The 19,730-nt window shown below is 43.1% G+C and overlaps 1 protein-coding gene across 1 annotated transcript; it reads left to right on the top strand.

Moving 5' to 3' along the window:
- Positions 1–176: 176 nt before the first annotated feature.
- Positions 177–19,057, top strand: SUPT7L (SPT7 like, STAGA complex subunit gamma). The gene is made up of 4 exons (XM_083828800.1): positions 177–820; positions 7,389–7,713; positions 9,662–9,899; positions 13,824–19,057. Exons 1-4 carry the CDS (start codon positions 408–410, stop codon positions 14,084–14,086), a joined length of 1,239 nt encoding a protein of 412 aa, XP_083684926.1. The 5' UTR covers positions 177–407; the 3' UTR covers positions 14,087–19,057.
- Positions 19,058–19,730: the final 673 nt, after the last annotated feature.

Here is a 19,730-nt window from a genome sequence, read left to right as displayed (position 1 = left end):
CACCCCTTGCGGCCTTCCCTGCCCTCTTCCTTCCCCTTCCCGTCCCCTCTCCCTTCTTTTTTCCCTTCCCGTATCCCTGCCCGGCTCAGGGGCGCTGTTCGGGCGGTGGGAGAAGCCCCCGCCTCGCAGCCGCTTTGCTCTCTTCTCCCCCCCTTCAGGAGAAGCGGCTGGGTGGGCCATTAGGGGAACGGTGTGCCCCGATGCCACCTTAAAAACTGCACTTCTTGCTGTGACATTGAACGTTTTGTTGCCATTCGTAACTTGCTTTATGCCAAGCACCAGCCCAGCTCCAGGCTTTGCTGCTGTCCAAAGCCTGGAGCCTCCCCCTGCGACGGGACTTGCGTGCTGACACAGTGTTTGGGAGCCTTCCCCTGGGCATTGAGGACGGGGACGTTGCCAGCGTAAAAATGCTGCGGTATTGGGGTGAGATTCCCGTTTCGTCCAACCAGGCCAATTGCAGCTCCTTCGACCTGCTTCAGCGCGAGTTTCGCACCGTGGAAGTCCAAGACCCTCCGCTGCACCAGCCGTCCGCCAACAAGCCCCGGCCCACCACCATGCTGGACATCCCCTCCGAGCCCTGCAGCCTCACCATCCACACCATCCAGCTCATCCAGCACAACAGGCGGCTGCGCAGCCTCATCGCCATGGCCCAGGCTCAAAACCAGCAGCAGGCGGAGGGCATCAAAACCGAAGACAACGAGCCTCTGCCCTCTTGCCCGGCCTCCCCACCTCTCCCCGATGACCTGCTTCCTCTGGACAGCAAAACCCCCAAAATGCCGTTTCAGCTGAGGCACAGTGACCCAGAGAGTGATTTTTACAGGTGTGTTGGTTGGTATTTCTTTGGGTTAGTTCTTGGCTGCAGCAAAGCGGAGTGTTTTTAAATATATATGTGGTTTTGTCGATTTCCTTAGGCCGAAGGGTCAAGCAGCTGTGTGTACATAAAAAGTATAATAGGCTTAAGAACAGAAAGATTGAAAATTCTCCTGTGTGCATAACGTGCAAGCTGTTTAAAACAAACGTGTTTTCTTTTTCCTGTCTATAAAATGTGGATGTGTAGTGCTGACTTCTGTCTTCGTGTTTGTTGGCCCATTAGTTGCAGGTTCTGAGAAGTTACTTTGATAACTAATATTTGTAAGATTTCAGTGGCCGAAGGTCTGTGATGTAGCAAACCACCGTGTTTCACTCTGTCAGTGCTTGGTAGTCTGGTCAGATGTGGCAGTGAGTGTTGATGAAGGGAAATTCTCTCTCCAGTGCTGGCTCCACCAGTCAAGGACTGGAGAAGATTGGAAACAAAGGTTGCATTGCTTCTACCTCTGCAGCCAGTCTTTGATAGAGTACTACTGCCAGCTCCTCCCCGTCTACGCCTCTGGTGAGCGTGAACTTCACAAGGATGTGCTGCATTTCTTGCAGAATCTCATGATACTTCGTAGGCTTAGCGTTGAAATTCAGGGATTAATCCTCAGTGTTTTTAGATCAAAGACTGCTTCAATGATCGTGAAGTAGGAGAGAACACATTTTATTTCTTCAAATGGGGAAAATCTGCAGCAGTAAAACATTTTATCAGTTAAATGCCTCAGAGCTTTAATGGCCTGAGGTAGCATAAAACACACTTTATTGTAAAGTGTCTGTTTTGGTAGCATAGTCTCTGAATGGTAGAGCGAGACTTTAGTGCTGGTTTTGGAGGAACACCCTCATCCTTTTTGGATGAATGAAGTAATTTGCCAAAAGGGGTGAAGGGAAATCCAGTCCTGTGAGTAAACGTCTGAGCCCTGTGACTCCTGCTCTTTCTGGGACTGTGGTTTGTAAGACTGAGGCAGCCATGTGCACCTGTCCTCCCTGGTGGTTTCAGCTTTAACTTTAATTTTCTGTGGCCCCGACCTTGTTCTGGGGGCTGCTGTGTCTTTTTGCTGTCCCTTGAAAGTTTCTGAGGTGTGAGTAAAGAAATGTTATTTAACAGTCAACCACATGGGGGAGTTTAAGGACTAGATTGTGAAAGCTTGATAGACAATTTTAAAATGAAATGTTTTGTGGCTGACAGGGTGGATTTATAATGGGCTATGGTGTAGACTAGAATTTAATTGTGTGCTTGCTAAACCAAACACATTTATGCTTTTCCAGGAGGCAAGATTGCCATTGCATGCTTGTTTTTAACTGTTTTAAGACACTTTCATAAAGTAAGAATAGCACTTACTGCTTTATTTTACTGCTATAACTATAAGATTTGTTAGTGCTTAGCCTTAGTGTTTAAAACGATTTAGGGAAGGCTATTCTTCCCCTTGATAAAACATGATATTACTTAGTTTTATGCTGCCTCCTTGTGTGTCATTGTCAGAGTTACAGTGTTAGACTAAATGCACATTTTAATTCTGTTTTCTTTGGTAGTAATGTGGGTCTCAGAAGCAGTGCGCAGGTATATTTGAACATAGGGAGAAAGGAAGATAGGAGTTGCCAGTCCAAATTAGACCACAAGTTTCTTTAATATAGCCATGTCCTCTTTTGTTTCCTTGTTCTTCATTTTTGTCCTTTGACCCCACAGCATTGTCTCTTTTTTTTTTTAGTCAGTACCTCCTGCCCCGCCCCATACCTGTAATCCCTGCTCCCCGAACCTTTTTGAGATGTTAAGGAGGCAGAACCTAATTTACTGCTATTTTTCAGTTGTTCTGGTCTTTTCAGCCTCCCAGAAATCTGTACCAGCAACAGATTTAATTATGACAATGTTCCTTTTGTGCGTTTTTCCAGGCTGTTGATAAATGTGTTGAAAAACAAACAAACAAACCTTGACTCTGGCACAGATCCCTGAGGAAAGTCCTTGGCTTCACAGTGGAAATCTCTTATGTACTTGCCTGTTGATGGCTTTGGAGGGCTCTAGCAGGCTTGTGAAGCAGGTTTTCTATTTACAGAATCTGTCTTGACTTGTCCTGAGCGTATCGTCTTTACCCATGTGTCCTCTAATTCTGTTCTTATCATTTCTCTGAATTTCTCTGGTGCACCAGAATATATCGGTCTTCCCTGCCTGTAGTTCTTCACATCTTTTCTGAAGCTATTGAAAGAAAGTGTTTTCACATTTTCTACCTTCTGGTCCTCGTGGGCCAGAGCAGTTTGAAGCAAGAAGTGACTCACCACAGCTATTCAGATATTTCATCCTTGAATTCCTTTAGTGTTCCTGGGTGAATTGCCATCTGGTCCTGGTGATTTGCAACTGTTGATGTTACAATTCTTGGAGTACACAGTAGGGGATTAACGTTTGATTTTTGGCTGGTACAGAAGCAGAAGGTAAACTTGAAGCATAATTGATGAGGAATGAGTAACTGTAAACTTGCAACCAACATTTCAGCAGGAAACTCTTACCATAATATGGCTGCCGGCTCTTCCTTCTTCAATGTTCACCTTCCCCCAATAGCATGGATCCATTGTCAAAAGAAACCTACTGATTATGTGGCTCTCCGGATGTTTGGTTTTTTGTGTGTGTGTGTGACTGGTTTCCTAACAGATTTCTGTCATTCCCTCACTTGTGTTGCTGACCACATCACGTATGTGCTTTATTTGAAAGATTATCTGTGAATTGAATCAGGATGTCGCAACGGGAAGACAGCTCATGGCAGAAGGTCTGCTAGTTAAATTTCTGTGCAGAAGTAGGGAAGTGCACGTCGGTGGGATAGCAGGGCAAATGTGGAGAAGGGTTTGGAGCAATGGAAATCAGAGCAGGCAGAACATGCTTATCCTGCTGGACAAAGCATTTCAGCGTAGCTCCTAAAGTGTCTGGTGTTCTGCATTGTCCCACTGGGACAACTTATGTTCCAAATGTTACCTATTATCTGTTGGTATTATCTATTGAGCAGTTTCTGTTTGTCCCTGTGCATCCTTCTGTAGATGTAGCTGGGATATTTGAAAACAGGCTTATTCAGGATGAGGTGGAAAGAGGCCCTTTTCCAACAGAAAACTTAGTTTTCATTTTGAGTTGGTGTGCTGTTTTCTCTGATACGCTCTCTGACAAGTACGATCTTGTTTTTCCAATATTCTCCTTTATTTTCTTGTATTGGGGAAGAGTGGCTGTGAAGTGACTGTGGTGCACCTCATTTGGTAGAAATTCAACTCCACGATGTAGTGTTTCATAAAACTGATGTGTTCGTAGGAAAAACAATCCCTCCCTCCATCTGCTGCTGGCTTATGCTCACCTGTGAGGGAGCAGAGCACTTCAGGCCATTACTGCAGGTGAGCGGCTCTTGATCCTTGTACTGACTTAACCCAAACACTTTCCCCTAACAATGTTTGCACAGCAAACGGACCATGAGCTCTTCTTTTCTGTATGAAAAAGGGCTTTACAGGGGATGAGCTTGGGTGAGTAGATTGTAGTGCCTTTGGGGAGTGGCCTTGTGTCGTATTAGCTGACTGAAAATGGAGTGTCTGTGTTAAGTTTCATACTATAACCTCTGTAGAGATGATCACCTCCAAGTCACAGACCTAACTGCCAGTTTTGTCTCTGGAGACAGAATTTTGGGGGTTAAAGCGCTCTTGTTTACTTGCAGCTACGTGACATTGGTAATATAGGTTTGGTTTTGGGTGGTAGCTGAGTGGGGAGCCCTTTCGGAAAGCAGAGGGTGGCATTCTGAGTGGGAGTATTGGAAGGGTGCTTTTGGAGGTGCTGGGCATTGGGGTGAGGTCTGAGAGCAAGGCTCTTTACCTGTGGTGATCAGGGAAAAGAAGCTTGCTGGTGCTTTTGAAGAAGCCTTGCCATTAGACAGCTCTTCTCAGCTTAAATGTGCCTTTTCTGTTTATTTGCAGTCTTATTAGGTGGTACCTGGAAGTTAAAGGAGATGAAGCAAAAATCATTTCTCACTTGCTGTTTTCCATTAACGTCTCTAGCAATATTTTAATTTTCCTGTCTAATCAGGATTTTAATCATCTTCCTCTATTGTTTATCATGGGAAACAAGAAATCAAGGGAAGAAAGAACAAGAAAAACAAAACAAAATTGATTGACCTCACCAAAAACGAGAGGTAGGGAGTTGGATTTGAGTAGAGCACCTAAAATTTCTTTTCTCTCCGTCTTTAATTGATTAGATTTCAAGTTGATTATATCCCTTTCAGCACAGTGACCTAGCTGCATTTTAATGCTGGCAATTAGTTTCTTTCTCCTCTAGGAGTTTAAAAGAGATATGACGTTCTGTGCTGCTTCTGAGCAGTGATGTGCGTTGCTAAATGATCGTCCTCCACTTCAGAAGTGGTTGAGTATCCTGCTTTGGCCTTCCAAATTCTGTGTCTAGTTTAAGTTTGCCCCTAGTGTTTTGTGTGACTCGCAGACCGTTGATAATGGCTCTTTATTTCTGTCTGCATTAATCATAATCTGGTGTTCGGTGGTTTTGGTAGCATAAGCTGCTCTCAGCTGATGGCTAGTGGACAGCCAGGTTCATCCTTTGTGTTTAAAAAACCAAAAGTTTCCAGTTTTTAGGCATAAATGTTGATGGTGGTTTTCTGGTTGTTTTTGTGATTTTTTTTTTTTTCCCCTTCTCTGTTGTGACCTCCTTGTCCCAGTGCTGTGTGAGACATATGGCTCTTTGTGAGCTGCAGAAGTCTGTCCCTGGGAGGTGTAGGGGAAAGTTAGGGAGATGTAAAAACAGCATGGATGACACTTGGGTTATAAGGGAACTGGTGATCTTTTAATTCATTTTGTCAGGGCACCGACTGTCTTCTTTCCACAGTAGTCATGTAATTGAGTAGGAATGGGGATGCGAGTTGTTCTCCAGCAATTAATAACTGGGATGAATCCATGACTGGGATGCACATGCTGTTCTTCATACCCACTTAGTAATAGCGTCATCTGCAACTCTTAATACGGTGTGATTTCCATCCCTCTAACCCTTTACTTGAATAAGCAGAAAGTGCGGAGCTGAGCTGGTGCTCTTGAAAGTGAAGCTCTGGGATTTTGGTCCTGATGGCTCTGAATTTAACCTCTCATTTTCACTCCTCTGAAATGTTACCTTTTTCACTCCTGTGTTTCAGTGGTTTTCTATAGGTCAGCCCTGAGGATAAGAGCGAGCTGAGGCTCTGTGACCCAGCAGCTCAGCGAGGCTGAAGGGCACCCAATGCACCTGTTGGAGAAGCAAAGCAGTGAGAATTTTACGGAGACCAGTGCCGCCTTCTATGCAAGTCATCAGTGCTGTCTGTGGGCTGTTTAATCAGGCCATGTTACTGAGAAGTTTGTGCAGTGGTAGGAAACTAGCATATAGGGAGGGCGAGGGGAAGTGCCAGGGTGGGCTGAACCAGATGTTGGAAGAAATTGATCAGAAACAAATGAAGGGTGAAATTGTTAGCGTTCTTCAAGTTATTGATGCTGAGTGGAGTGGAAAAAAGTGAGTAAATACCATACTTAGTAAAATGAATCTTGATTTTCGACATCAGCATCTGAAGACAGTATTACTGTTACGGGCAAATAAATCACGTGCATTTAATTGTAAGTCTGGAAATCTGGTAGAAGTATATTTACATTTCTTGTTAAACTGTCTTACCTCCTTTTTTTTTCCTATGTGGAATTTGTTTAACTCGTCTTGATGAAAAACTTGCTTGCCTGACTGTAACTGAGTGATGTTTGAAATGCTCCTGCCAGCTGTTCTGTCTCTTCTGTCCTGCATTATCACTTTTTCCCTCCTAGCAGCACAGGGAAGAGGGGCCTCAAGCCCAAAGGCAGGGAGTGCTGCTCTGAGGTAGGACCTCTCCAGGCTTCCCCAGGGCTTTGTGTTCACCTCTCCTGTTGCCTACAGGGATACTGCTTCCAGCTTCAGGCTTCGTGACTGTCAGAAGTAAGGGTAGGGAAATGGTCATAATGGCTACAGCGTAGCTTGATGAAGTGTGGGTGAAGATGTGTGTGCCATTTCTTGCTTTTTGTGCGTGTCCTTTGCATTATAAATTCAGATCTTGTCTATCCCAGAAGCCTTTGTATCTGACTGTTAGGCCTATGACATCAGAGATAAGGAAGAGAAATGTAATTAACTGTGAGGGGAAATGATTTGCATTCATGTTATTTAAAGTGCCTTTTTTTGTTTGTGTCAAGGACCCATTTAATTCACATCTCTAGGAGAAAAGCTCTTGGGTGGGAAGGGAATTGCTTGAAGGTTCAAAAGATTTGCATCCCATATTGATGAATCACACGAGGATTCTTGTGGCATTAGAAGTGAAAATGAGACTCAGCAGTGCTGATTTTGAGGGAAGGGCAAGAAGGGAAAGCAGATAAACCCACAGTAGGTAGGGTTCACGTGTAATGGAGAAGCTGTGGTGAAGCCCAACCAATTTGCTTTCCGTTTGTAGAGCACGTTAGTACTGACAGTATCTCTTGAACTGGTATATTCCGTTTGGTTTTGGAGGCGTGCTATTTTTCTCCTTCCTGTCTTTCAGAGGAAAAGGGGAGCCTGTGACTGAGCTGAGCTGGTCCTCCTGCCGGCAGCTTCTCTACCAGTCCATGGCCACCATCCTGGCTCACACAGGCTTCGAGTGTGCCAACGAGAGCGTCCTGGAGACCCTGACAGACATCGCCCACGAGTACTGCTTGAAGTTCACCAAGCTGCTGCGCTTTGCTGTGGATCGGGAAGCTCGACTCGGGCACACGCCGTTCCCGGATGTCATGGAGCAGGTCTTTCACGAAGTGGGCATTGGCAGCGTGCTCTCGCTGCAGAAGTTCTGGCAGCACCGCATTAAGGATTACCACAGCTACATGCTACAGGTGAGGAGAGCGGTAGGGAGCTCACAGCACCAAGCAATGTAACCCCAGTACAATTACTTATTCCTGTAGCAATGCTGAGGTAAAATCATATGAGAAACCCTCCTGGGTCATCAAGGAAAAGGGAAACAGGATGGTTTTTGGCAGGCATGAATGGAACACACAGGCTAAGAGTGCTGTGCTGATGGTTTGGGTTTAAGAGGAGGCCCCCAGCTCCTGAATGGCACAGACTAAAATATCAAGTAGAAGTAAAGTCAAGACTGACTGAATTTTCTGCTTTAATGGGATATTTGGCTGCTTATCATTTCATAAAACAGGTAAGCAGACAGACAAAAGTTACTTAGGTGCACAGTGACTTGTGTTGGCTTAAGCTAGGGGTAGTGCGCTTCAGCGGTTAAAATAAAGGATAGTACTGCACCGATCTGAGTTGTTGAACAAGAACTGCCTTCTACTCTAGAGGGGACTACTTCTGTGGAGAAAGGAGAGGAACTGTTAAATCCCCTAGTTTTTCTTGGTCCGGGTATTCTGTGAACTTAAATGTGCATTTTATTTGATTGATAGAAGACTTGCAGAAATGCACGGACTTGATGTGTGAATTTTATATCTATTTTATATTTTATTTTATTATTTATTTTATTATTTAATTTTATATTTTATATCTATTCATCAAAAAACAAGCTTTGGATCAAGTAGGTAGCCCGAGACCAAAGGCAAAACCTGCCATGTCTAATCTTTCCCTTCCTTGTCATGTTATCTGAGAGTACCAGTTGATTCATCTTAGAGCAGCTCCTTTGTGCTCCTTCTTATCCCAGGGTTGGCACCTTGTGGCTTACAGAGGTAGTATAAATCAGAGACACCTGTAAGTGCATGTAGTATGTAAATTGTGACGGCCTCTTGAGGTTTGTGCATAGAAATAACATCATCAAGCTCTGGCCTTGTTAAAAACGTTTTTGTTCAAAAGGACTGATTGCATTAGTTTAAATATACTCTCCTGTTAGAGGATTTTTTTTCCAGTTTGAAAGGTTGTAGAGCACTGAATGTAGTTAACAGTTGCATCCTGATACCCAGATGTTGTCTCCTTCTGGAATTTGGGCTGTCTGTATCATTTTGCTGATGCAATTCACTCTCATCCTGCAGCTGGTCATTGTCTTATTTGTTCTGTTCTTCATGCAGGGCTGAGGTCCACAGCAGCCTTTGTGTTTGGAAGCATGTCTAGAAGGGGGAAATGGGCTTTGCTATTCTTTTTTCTTTATTGCTTCTGCTATTTAAAAAAAAAAAAATGCCTTGGGCTTTTCCTCAGCTCAGTTCACTGAATGTCGGGATTCAGAGATACAAATAAGTACCTGTTAAAAGCAGACTAAACCTGAAAAATCTTAATTTAATTGCTTAGAGTTGTTACGTTTCTAGAAGCAAAAAGATTGTTCCAAATCTCATTCCTGTGTTTGTTTCGCTTGTCTGACTGGAGGGAACTGCATTTTTTGCTGTGACTGTGACAGAAGATAACTTCTGTAGTTACCGCTAGCAAAAACCGGTTAATGAATATCTGATCTGCTTGCTTGTTAGTGCTGGAGTAAAACTTAGTACTGATGAACAGGGGAAAGTCTTATAGGTAAAATCAAAGAGTAAGGTTGAGGTACTTTGCTCTTGCTTTTTGCTCCAGTTAAATTTCTGGGCCTCCTCATTTCTGTCTGTGGAATAAATCTGCACATATTTATCAAGCAGATGTGTTAAGGAATTCAAGCTCTTATGAAAGTCCCTTGATAAAGGATAGAAGGTGTTCTTAAAGGGAGAGAAAGTCTTTTTTTGTGCAGCTAGGTGTGTAGTTGTTCAGTCAGGTCAGGCCTTAATAATACTCCGTGCGGAGAACACACTGCAGTGTAATTGTCATCAGAGTCTCTGAAGTCACTGTGACCTTTCTTGCCTCTTTTTCATCTCCACCGATCTTTGACAGGTTAGCAAGCAGCTCTCTGAAGAGTATGAAAAGATTGTCAACCCTGAAAAGGCAGCAGAAGACACAAAACCAGTGAAGATTAAGGAGGAACCTGTTAGCGATATCACTTTCCCCATAAGTGAGGAATTGGAAGGAGATCTGGCTTCTGGTGACCAGTCTTTGCCAGTTGGAGTCCTTGGAGCTCAAAGTGAGCGATTCTCTGCAAACTTGGAAGTAGAAGCTTCCCCACAAACTTCAGGTAGAGGTTTGTTGCTAGTGCTGAAGTCAGTCCCTCATCTTTTTCATATGATCCTGTTTCTGTTTTCAATAGCAGATTCAAAAGTGAGGAAGGGGAGGGAGAAGAAATTCTTACTTTTCAGTAGGAAGATTTATCTGAGGGAAAAACACTTGCTTACTTCCTAAACACAAAAACAGTGAAATATATCAATTACCAGGATTTGTTAAGTATTTACTCTGTGGATCCTGCAGAGCATGATGGTTTATATAACATTGATTTTGGTGGGATGGTGAACGTTCTTAGTTTTGTGATTGGTGTGAGAAAGACTGTTTCTCTACAGATGACGAGCTTTGTTGTTTTGTGTTTGCTGCAAATATGAGTACTGGTGTCTGTCTTCCAGTCTGATGTAACAAAGACAAAAATAACCTTTGGATTTCTATACCAAAAGAAACCAGAGTTTTATCCTGCAAGTCTGCTGTAGTTTGCTGCCCCCATGGAAAGCTATGTGTTGGTGTTGAAGCACACTGTTGGCGAGCATGGGACAAGCTGCTGTTGCTGCTGTTCCTTTTCTGAATCTATATGCAAGGTCTGTTCCCTGCACCATTCAGTAGCACTAAGCTTATGGAAAACAAAGTTGACATTCTTTATTCTGTATAGAACCATCTGAACTCTTCCAGCCCCTGCAATAATTAGTGTTTCACTTTAAAACATGATTAAAAACAATGAAGTCTGTTCTCCTATTTATCTTTGCTTATGCATTGTGTATTGAGGGGTGAGTGTACCTCTTTTAGTTTTTTTAAAAATAGCATATTCTGCTGAGTTTAAAGAAAACAAACCCACACAAATCCATCTGATGTATTTCTGGAAGCTCATATTGTTTTCCATTGTACCTCTGAAATGTAAAGTGCTGGCATTTTTGAGGGAGAGGGAATAATGGGCTCTTGTGGCCCATCTGGGGTTGCAAGTGATTCATCTGGAAAGCTTGGTATTAGCATCTACCACCTGAGACCCAGAGGTTAGCAAGATAGCTGTATTCTAAATGCTTCTTGCCTATCTGATACCAAATTGATGTTTTCTAATTAAGGATACAAGTGCTCTGTTCGTCCCTGAAAATCCCTCTTCACTTCACAAGGGCCTTTGGAAATCTCATCACAGTAAGAAATCCCAGTCTAGAGCTAGGCAGGCGGGAGCATGTAATATCACAAGGAGGGAGAGAGAGCTGCTGCAGTTAGGACACCATCTTGGATGTACAAGTGTGAGACCTGTAGGGAGGGTGGCTGCACAGCAGTGTCAGAGGGCAAAACTGTCATTTCAGCCTTCCCTGTTGTGCACGTGTTTCTGCTTGTGCCAGGGGACACAACTGCGGGCCAGCTGCTAATTGTAATGCAGCTGGGGAAGTGGAGGCAAAATTGGGGATATCTTGTTCCTCCACCCAGCAGGATAACAACGGAGCATTAGTTCATTTGTAAAGTACTTGGAGGTTGAAGTGCTTTGAAGATGAAATGTCCAGCGTCTCTGCTTAAGTGCTGCTGGTCATTAGTGACACTCTCAATGACAGGAGATGGAGCTGAAAGGGATGGGGTTGAGCAGTGAAGAGCAATTGATGAGAGAAAGCAACAGTAAGGTTAGTGAGCACCTTTGATTATTGCGTAGACTGGAGCTGCAACTCTGTGGAACTGATAGCATTTTAATGATGTGTCCTTGTTGTTGAGAGGAATACGCTCACTTGTAATTAACATAAAAGGGACTTTTCATTAAGGCAACTGGACATCAGCGAGCACTTCAGTTCTGGCTTGTTATCTAACTGCTGAGCCGATGTGGGCTGCGTTGTCTGCTATTGCCACAAAGGTCTCCTAAGCCCTGGTTTGAGCTAAGCTGCTCCGGAAAATTCCTGACTCCTCCATAAGGGAAAGTTCACAGTACAAACGTGACGGGAGACTTCTTCTCGGTGTAGCTGCTGGTAATATGGGACTATTGCCAGTGGCGTACTAGTGGTAGGGAGTAGTAGTAGGCTGGCTCAGTACAAGAGGTTTGGTTGTGCTTTCAAACAGTTTGAGACACAAAGTTTAGAAAACTTGCTAAAACCTGGCTTCTTAGTTTGTTTTATTTTCCATGTGAATTTAACCCCACACTAGAGGGATCAGATTTAGAAGTGAGAGAAGTTTTCAGGCTTTGTTCAGATTTGGGCTCATTAGGCCCATGTCAGCAAGGGGCCCAATTAGTGTGTTTTTAATAGGATTTTTGTCTCTCTTAAAACTGTAAATAAGCAGAAATAATGCAATCTATAATTACTGCTCTTGGGGACAAAACATTTGCTGGTTTCAGAAAGTATGGTTTCATAATCTTGTACAGAATATCCTTGATCTGCTCAGATTGCACACTAGTCCAAATGTGAAAAAACAAACAAAACCCATTGCACCTGTGTGGATTGGCAAATCTTCCACCATGGAATTAATTTAAAATGGGAAGGTTCCTTTCGTGTGTGTTTGTAGCCAGCTATGTGCTAAAAACTTACAGTTGCTGCTGATCTGAGTTATGTCTGAACAAGTCTTAGAGTAGTTAAATGTTTATGGCCTATATTTTGAACCATTCTTTTTCTAAGAAGGCATTGGATTTGTGATTTGCAGTCTATGTCCTCCCTCAGGTCTGTTATCCGTTGCTAGAAGCTAGGAGAAAAGAGCATACAAGTGACACAGTGAGCAGGGATTTGTTAGATTGCTAAGCCAACCTTCACAGGTGTCCTGAAAATGTTTGTTGTCCAAGATCTGAGAAGTCATTATGAATTTTTTTACATTTGTTGTTGATTTTTCTTTTTACGTTTACTATTAAAAAAACCCAATACCTATTCTGCGTTACACAATGCCAAGAAGGCGCACAAACATAAAATAGTGTAGTTTTATCTAAGCCATGTTACAACGTTGTTGATAGGGTACATGCATGAAAAGAGTGCAGTGAAAGAGCAGGAAGAACAGATAGGTGGATGGTGGTAATCAGAGGAAGGTCATGCAAGTAACCTGGGTAAAAAGTTTGGTTCTCTGTGTTTTAATTAAATTATTTTAATCATTTTAAAAAATCCAGGTGATTCCCTGGACTCTTTAACCTCCTTCTTTAAAAAGGTGACCTGGGATTCACAGTCCGCTTGTTTCCAGACTTACAGCCTCCTTGCCCCAAGTGCCCTAATACCCTTCCTCGGTTCGTTCCAGTAAACTACAGCACAAACTATTCTTGTGGTGAGCTGTCCTCTGGTAGCAGACGGGGTGTCTGTGAGGCTGAGCCAAGAGGGTTTCTTTCTGTGCTGCTGAAGGGTGGATGACACCTCCAGGTACAAGGAGGCAGTCAGGCTGGTGGCGGACTGCAGCTCTGTTACCTCTGTGTTTCAGTGCAGGAAGCTGTGTTTGAGACTGTGTTTGAGACTGTTCATCTACCTAGTCCTCTGCCCTCTTCCCTGCAGAACTAGCAAAAGTCCAGTGCGGTTGACAGCTGAAGGGAGACTGCTGAAGTTGCAAGGGATGACTTCTGGACTGCCTCCCAGTTCTGCTTGTACCGGGTCTAGTCCATGTGTTCTTGGCATGCTTGTTGAGATGCTCCTTCCTGGAGAGTGAAGGGAGCTCTTATTTCATGTTGTTTCTAAGTTGTTATTTCTCATGAAAAAAAAAAAAAAACACATGGAAGAGTGCTATGAAAGGATAGCATTGGATTTGCTGTGAAAGCATTGGATTTGCATATATTTTAGAGCTGCAATTACTGGGTTATTTAAAAAAAAAAAAAAAAAAAAAACCCTGACATTTATTGTTTCACACTGCTTGGTATTTTTTTCTCCCCCAGCCTATTTCACCTGGAGCTTTGTTTTTACTGCTTCACCAGTGCTACTGTCCCTTGTATCCACTTAACATTTGTAATTTGTCCTTCTACTCTCTTACTAATGCATGCTTTTTCTTTCTCTAGGGGCTGAGGTGAATGCTTCCCCTCTCTGGAACTTGTCACAAGTGAAAATGGAGCCACAGGAGAACGAAGAGGCCAATGTACATGGCCATGGGGTCCTAGGCAGTGATGTCTTTGAGGAACCTATGTCAGGCATGAGTGAAGCTGGGATGCCACAGAGCCCCAATGGCTCTGAGAGCAGCTATGGTTCTCATTCTGCTGACAGTCTGATGGGATCCTCACCTGTCTTCAACCAGCGCTGCAAGAAAAAGATGAAGAAGATGTGAAAAGAAGGGGCCTTTTTATTTAGCCCCAATGGACGTGAAATGAGCCAACAAAGTACTGTGGTGGCTATGATGTATAAACAGGGCTGGCCCTGGTGTATGAGAGACCTTGCATGAAATTATTACGAGGGGTTTGATGTGTACTGCACTTCTTCTCTCCTCTTGGCTGGCTTCTGTACTCCATCCTGGCTCATCAGGTTGAAGATCACCATATGTGTTTGGTGTCATGGCTTGCTGTGGCAGATTAACGAGGAAGTCACCAGTGGAAAGTAGCTGTGAGGAGATTTAAGTCACAGAATAGTTGAATACTTTGGGTTGGAGGAGCCTCTTGATGTTTTTGGTCCAGCCAAACCAAATAGAGCAGGTTGCTCAGGGCCTTGTCTAGTTTTGATTTTCTGCAAGGATGGCAAGACCAAACTTCTCTAGGCAACATTTTCTAGTATTTGACTACCCTCACAGGGGAAAAAATATATATATTACATCTAGCTGGAATGGTCAGTGTTCGATCTTGTGTTCATTGCCACTTGTTCTGTCACTGCTCATCTGTGAGTGCAGTCTGTCTAATCTGTGCATTAAGTGGTTGTAAACAACAGCGAGGTCTCTTTTTAGCCTTCTCTGCTCTTATGTCTGAAGAGACCAAGCTTCCTTGGCCTCTCCTTGTCCCGTACTAGAGTCCCCTACCCATCTTAGTGGCCTTCCAACAAAATTGCTGCAGTGCCCTTCCTGTAAGGGGGAGCACAGAAGTGGATGCAGTCCTCCAGATACAGTCTCACAGGCACTGTATAGGTAGAAATGATTTCCCTCAACATGCCGGTCACACACTTGCTAACTGTTGCAGGCAACAGGATCATCTGAAGTTGGGTAATTTCTCTGCCTCTGGGGAGCCTTCACTTGTGGTGACCTGGCAAAGATGCTGGAGGGTAGTCTCATGGTACCATCAGGTAGCTCCTTCAGTGCCTTCATATGCATCCTGTCTGCTCGTGTGGAGCTGTGAATGTCCAGCTGGCTGAAGTTCTTGTTAACTCAGTCTTCCTCTGCGTAGGTGATACTTTGCTCCCATACACTCCTCCTGGTAGATCCCAGGGACCTTGCAGGCCTGAGGGCAGACCTTCCGCCTAAGTGGAAGTGTTGAGTGGTGGTAAGTATGTCAGCCTGAAAGTACAAAGCACTGCCTTTGTTACCAGGCGTCTGCACTGTTGGACAGCAAACCTACATTTTCTTTAACCTTTCATTTGCTTCCAGTGCACTTAGAAAAGCCATTCTTCACATTTCTTACCAGTGTTGACTCCAGCTGAACTTTGGCTTTCCTAACTGTCTGTGCATGCCTGGGCTGTGCCTTCGTTTCCCCCCAGCCAGCCCATCCTCACCTCTACCACTGTGTAGTTTTTTCTGTACATTTGAGCTCAGTCAGGATTTCCTTGATCATCTGTGCTGGCCTTCTGTCATGCCTGCTTTACTTCCTGCTCATCAGAATGGACTGTTCTACTTTCAGAAAGCAGTCTTTGAAGATAAGGCAGCACGCTTGGGAAGCCAGGGCTGTCCCTCATGAGATCCTACGAAAACGTTTCTCAAATAAACCAAAATATGTTGTCCTGAAGGTCCAGAGCTCTATTCACCTTGTACACATTTCTCAAGATTGTAAATGCCACAATCCCATGTCTGCTGTAGCCAGGACCTTCATATTCTCCAACAATTCTTCCTTCTAACTAACAAGTCTAGCAGAGCTTCTTCCTGATTTGATTTCTTGATTGTTTAATCAGGGAAGTTGACAGCCAGCTGTTTAAGGCAGGGTTTTCCAGAGAGTGAAGCAGCATTTACTGTTGGTATGAGCCAGTACTGGCAATGCAAGCTTTTCTTTCACTCTTATTAAATTGAGTGTAGGAACTTCAGGCCAGCTGAGGTTTCCTATTCAAAGTTGCTATCTTGACAACTTAGTCCGAAACAGAATCTATTTTGCTGCTTGCTTTTATGGCTCAGCTGACTGATGACAATTGTTTGTTCTGCACAATCCTCAGTCGATCAACTCAGTCTTTAACTTGATTCAGTGAGTATCTCTCAAAAAAGCTGGAATGAACGTGAATCAAGAGTGAACAGCCACTTAAACTGGCTTTATACCTGTAACCCATTGGGATGTTTGAGGGAGATTTACCAGACCTCCCATTTGTCCTTACAATTGCAAGTTTATCTTTTGAAAGAATGAGCTCCAGGCATAGTATTTTTTGTTTCTGTATAACATGCCTAGCCTTAATTCTTTTTTTTCCTAACTGTATTTCTCTTCTATTTTATAGAAGTGGAAGACAAACATTAAATTCTTCGATGTCTAATAAGAATGCGTGACTGTAGGCTTTTATGGACATTGGAGTTAAAATTGCCTGTCAGAGTTTTAAAGGCTCCTCCTGGGAGGTAAATTGTAGCTATTTGGAGCCTAGTCAGTAGCTGAACAGAGGACCAGTGTATCAGGAAATCTCTATTTTGATTCCCTTTGAGTCACCATTAGGGAAGCTGCAATGTCCCTGTTTTCTCAGCTGTAAAAAGAGAATGGTAGTATTTGCCTCTTAGATGTGTGTTGGAGACTTATTTTCTTTAAAACAAAACCAAACCACTTTATTCCTTGAGAGAGTTTTGTGAGAGCTGTAAGCTTTTCTCTCATTTGGGTTGGACTGTTGCTGGCTGGAGTATGCTTCGATGGATGTTGAAATATTAGTGACCTATATGATATTAGTTTTAAGCAAAACTGCTTATCAGAAACAAGTACAGAACAGTTGTGCTATTCAACTGCCATGATACAAGGAAGGCATTTTGGGTGGTGTCCTTTCACTGAGCTTTAGATATCTGCATCTAGATTTGTTGCCCTGGGCCCCATCTGCAGCTAAAGAGAAATAGTCACTTTTAGGTGAGCATTCATCTGACCCAGAAGCAGAAGTCTAAAAGAGGTCAGATGAGTGGTGCTTTACAAGTGTCTGTTTTTCCACTGTGTGCCAACAAAGTGAGTTCAACTTGACTACCTCAGCTGAAGACATCCACACCATCAGTATCTTCATTAAGTGACCTGACTTTAGCCCTCCCTGTCTGGGAATCAGAGGAGACTTGGTCCTGCTGGGCAGGTGCTTTTCTTCTACACGTTCAGTAGTGCTTGCTGCTGAAATTGCAGTACTGATCTAAAAACAGACTGCCCGTCTTACCTACAACAGCATATCCAGGGTTCTCCACAACATACGTGAAGTGCTAGACCTGGGCCTCAGGGTTCAGCCTGGTTTGGCTCCTGTGTCCATCTTTGATACCGCGTGAGAACACCTGTAAATTGGGCCTTGTAGCAGAGATGCTTTGCCAAGCTGTTGTAGTTAAATATTTTTGAGTCTGAGACATCTAAGCAAAGTCCCTTGCACCATTTTCAGGAGCTAGAGGACAGAGTGGCTGCTGTCAGCATCACTTGCTCGTTTTCAAGACTTCAGGTGGGCTAAAAATGAAAATCCGGTGCTCTCCAGGGCTTTAGTTAAACCTCTTAAGCCTCAGTCTTAAGTGCTTTCTTTATATTGCTCAAGTACAGATGCTCTGTCTTACTTTTAATCGCGCTTTTGTATTTCACATCTCCTTTCCACACCCATTTCACCCTGTAACACACACTGCAACAAGCCAAGCCTGAGTGCTTCAAGTATTTAAATACAGTGGATATTCACCCTCTATTGATTCAGCTGCGTTGTTGCAATGTAAGAGAGATGTTATTGATTCTCTTTAGGATGCTTGTTTATGCAGAGATTAGAAATGCATCAGCATAGCTTGTACATTTAAAAAGTGATTGCAGGGTAAAATCTGTACCTCCTGTTCACCATTATGCTGTGTTGCTTCTGGCATTTGTATGCTGGACACTTCCTTTTGTGCACGTGGAAGCTTTACCTTCTGGGTGAGCCCTTCGCTTCTGAACATTTGCAGGCCTTAGATTTACAGTGGTGTTCATCATGCATGAAATAGTGAAATTTCAAATGTAGCTTACCAGCTCAGATACAGACAATGTGCTTTTCTGATGAATCAAATAAGATTTTACTAGGTGTTGATGCAGCCTTGGACAGCTAGTGAGGTGTTCATTGACCATGTAATCCCCAAATTTTAAGCCACACTGAGATTACGCAATGGCTTGGAATGAAGCTGTGCTCTCAGAGTTGTGGTTTTTTTTTCTGGTTCCAAGTAAAGTGCTCTGCTGACCCACCTGCTTCAGAAGTTTGTAATTTTGTTGGTTCTTTCATCTTTCTGCTTTCCCTTTCCAAAGGTACACAGATGGCAAATTGGAATATTGAGTGTTGACTGCGTCCATGTCCAGTGGCATTGATGTCTTTAGGGATTTATTTTGCCGTGATTTAAATTGTTGGGAACTGTGATATCAATTTAGAGAGCAAGATCTGTGAATTACTAGGCTTTTGAAGTATTTTGCATGGGAATGATACAGGATTATTGCAGATGAGAGAATGCTATGTATCATATTCCTTTTTCCCTCTAGCAATACCTTTTTATTCCTTTTGAAGAGTTTTGCCTGGCATCCAACAAAGTTCACTGTGTAAACATCAGTGTGACAACTTTAGTATACACTTGTAAGTCAGACTGTGCTACCTAGCGATTTAATTCCAAGACCATCCATACTAATTTGAATATGCATAGTGCTGTGCAGAAAAAGATGTTTCCTGCATAGAAATTTACAACTGAAAAGGAAAATAAGATTAGGTAGGGTAGGTGAGGCCAATCTGATTACGTGCTGAATTCTGAGACTGATGCACATGTTATGTGTGAAGGGTATTTTAAGTAAAATGTTTTTGTACATGCATGTGAGTGAAATATGTAACTTCGCTTGTGTTTATATGGAACAAAATTGCTGGGAAATATTTTCCTCTTCTTTTTTTTTTTTCTTTTTTCTTTTCTTCCTTGCTCTCCTGGAGAGAGTTTCTTTGTAATTTTAAGAAAATAAAAAATTCTAAGAAATAAAAACTCTAGAGGTTTTGTGTATCTTTTTGTTTGTTTGTTTGCTTTAAAGCATGGTATAGTGAATGCAAAGTCTTGGAGTTCTGTCTACCCTAGCATGGAATTTGGAATAGACCTTTTGCAGACTTGAGTATGCTACTGCCATGATATTGGTATTAATATCACAACTAGGCAGATGAGATATTATTCCAGGATGGGGCTAGAGAAACTGGAAGTCTTATTTTTCATGGGTGCCACTGCTAGTGAGCCCCCAGAAGAGAGATTGATACCGTGGTGCTAATGTTGGTATTCATCTGGCATAAACAATTTGATATTCCAGAACAACTACTAATTACATTACCAGATTATATACAAGTCTACTTGTTCTACATACTGTTATTAAAAAAAAAAAAGACTGATTTAGACTGCAGTGACTGAAGAAGAGGATATTTTCCCTTCTGCTCTACCTGCTGCAGTAGAGCTGAGGAATGATGTTTCAGATAGGGGCCTATGTGACCTGGCTGGGTGAGAGGGAGCAATAAGAGTAGTACAGCCAATCTCCCCTTTTCCTGAAAGTAGTCTGTCCACACAGCTGCTGTCCTCTGAAGCATGCAGTGCTGAATTAATTTACCTGTCCAAGGGGAGCCTGGGGTGTGCCTTGCATTTCCCTGACAGCACCTGGAGGAAAAAGACAGTAATG

The sequence above is a fragment of the Anser anser genome (genome assembly GCF_964211835.1).
Source record: "Anser anser genome assembly, chromosome: 3".
Lineage (NCBI taxonomy): Eukaryota > Metazoa > Chordata > Aves > Anseriformes > Anatidae > Anser > Anser anser.
This window is presented reverse-complemented; position numbering and strand designations above follow the sequence as displayed.

Bases quoted from the DNA above. Each gene is read 5' to 3' on its own strand.
- SUPT7L (XM_083828800.1), top strand. From the start codon at position 408: ATGCTGCGGTATTGGGGTGAGATTCCCGTTTCGTCCAACCAGGCCAAT. The intron at 821-7,388 runs GTGTGTTGGTTG...CCTGTCTTTCAG, and splicing joins CCAGAGAGTGATTTTTACAG to AGGAAAAGGGGAGCCTGTGA. The intron at 7,714-9,661 runs GTGAGGAGAGCG...GATCTTTGACAG, and splicing joins ACCACAGCTACATGCTACAG to GTTAGCAAGCAGCTCTCTGA.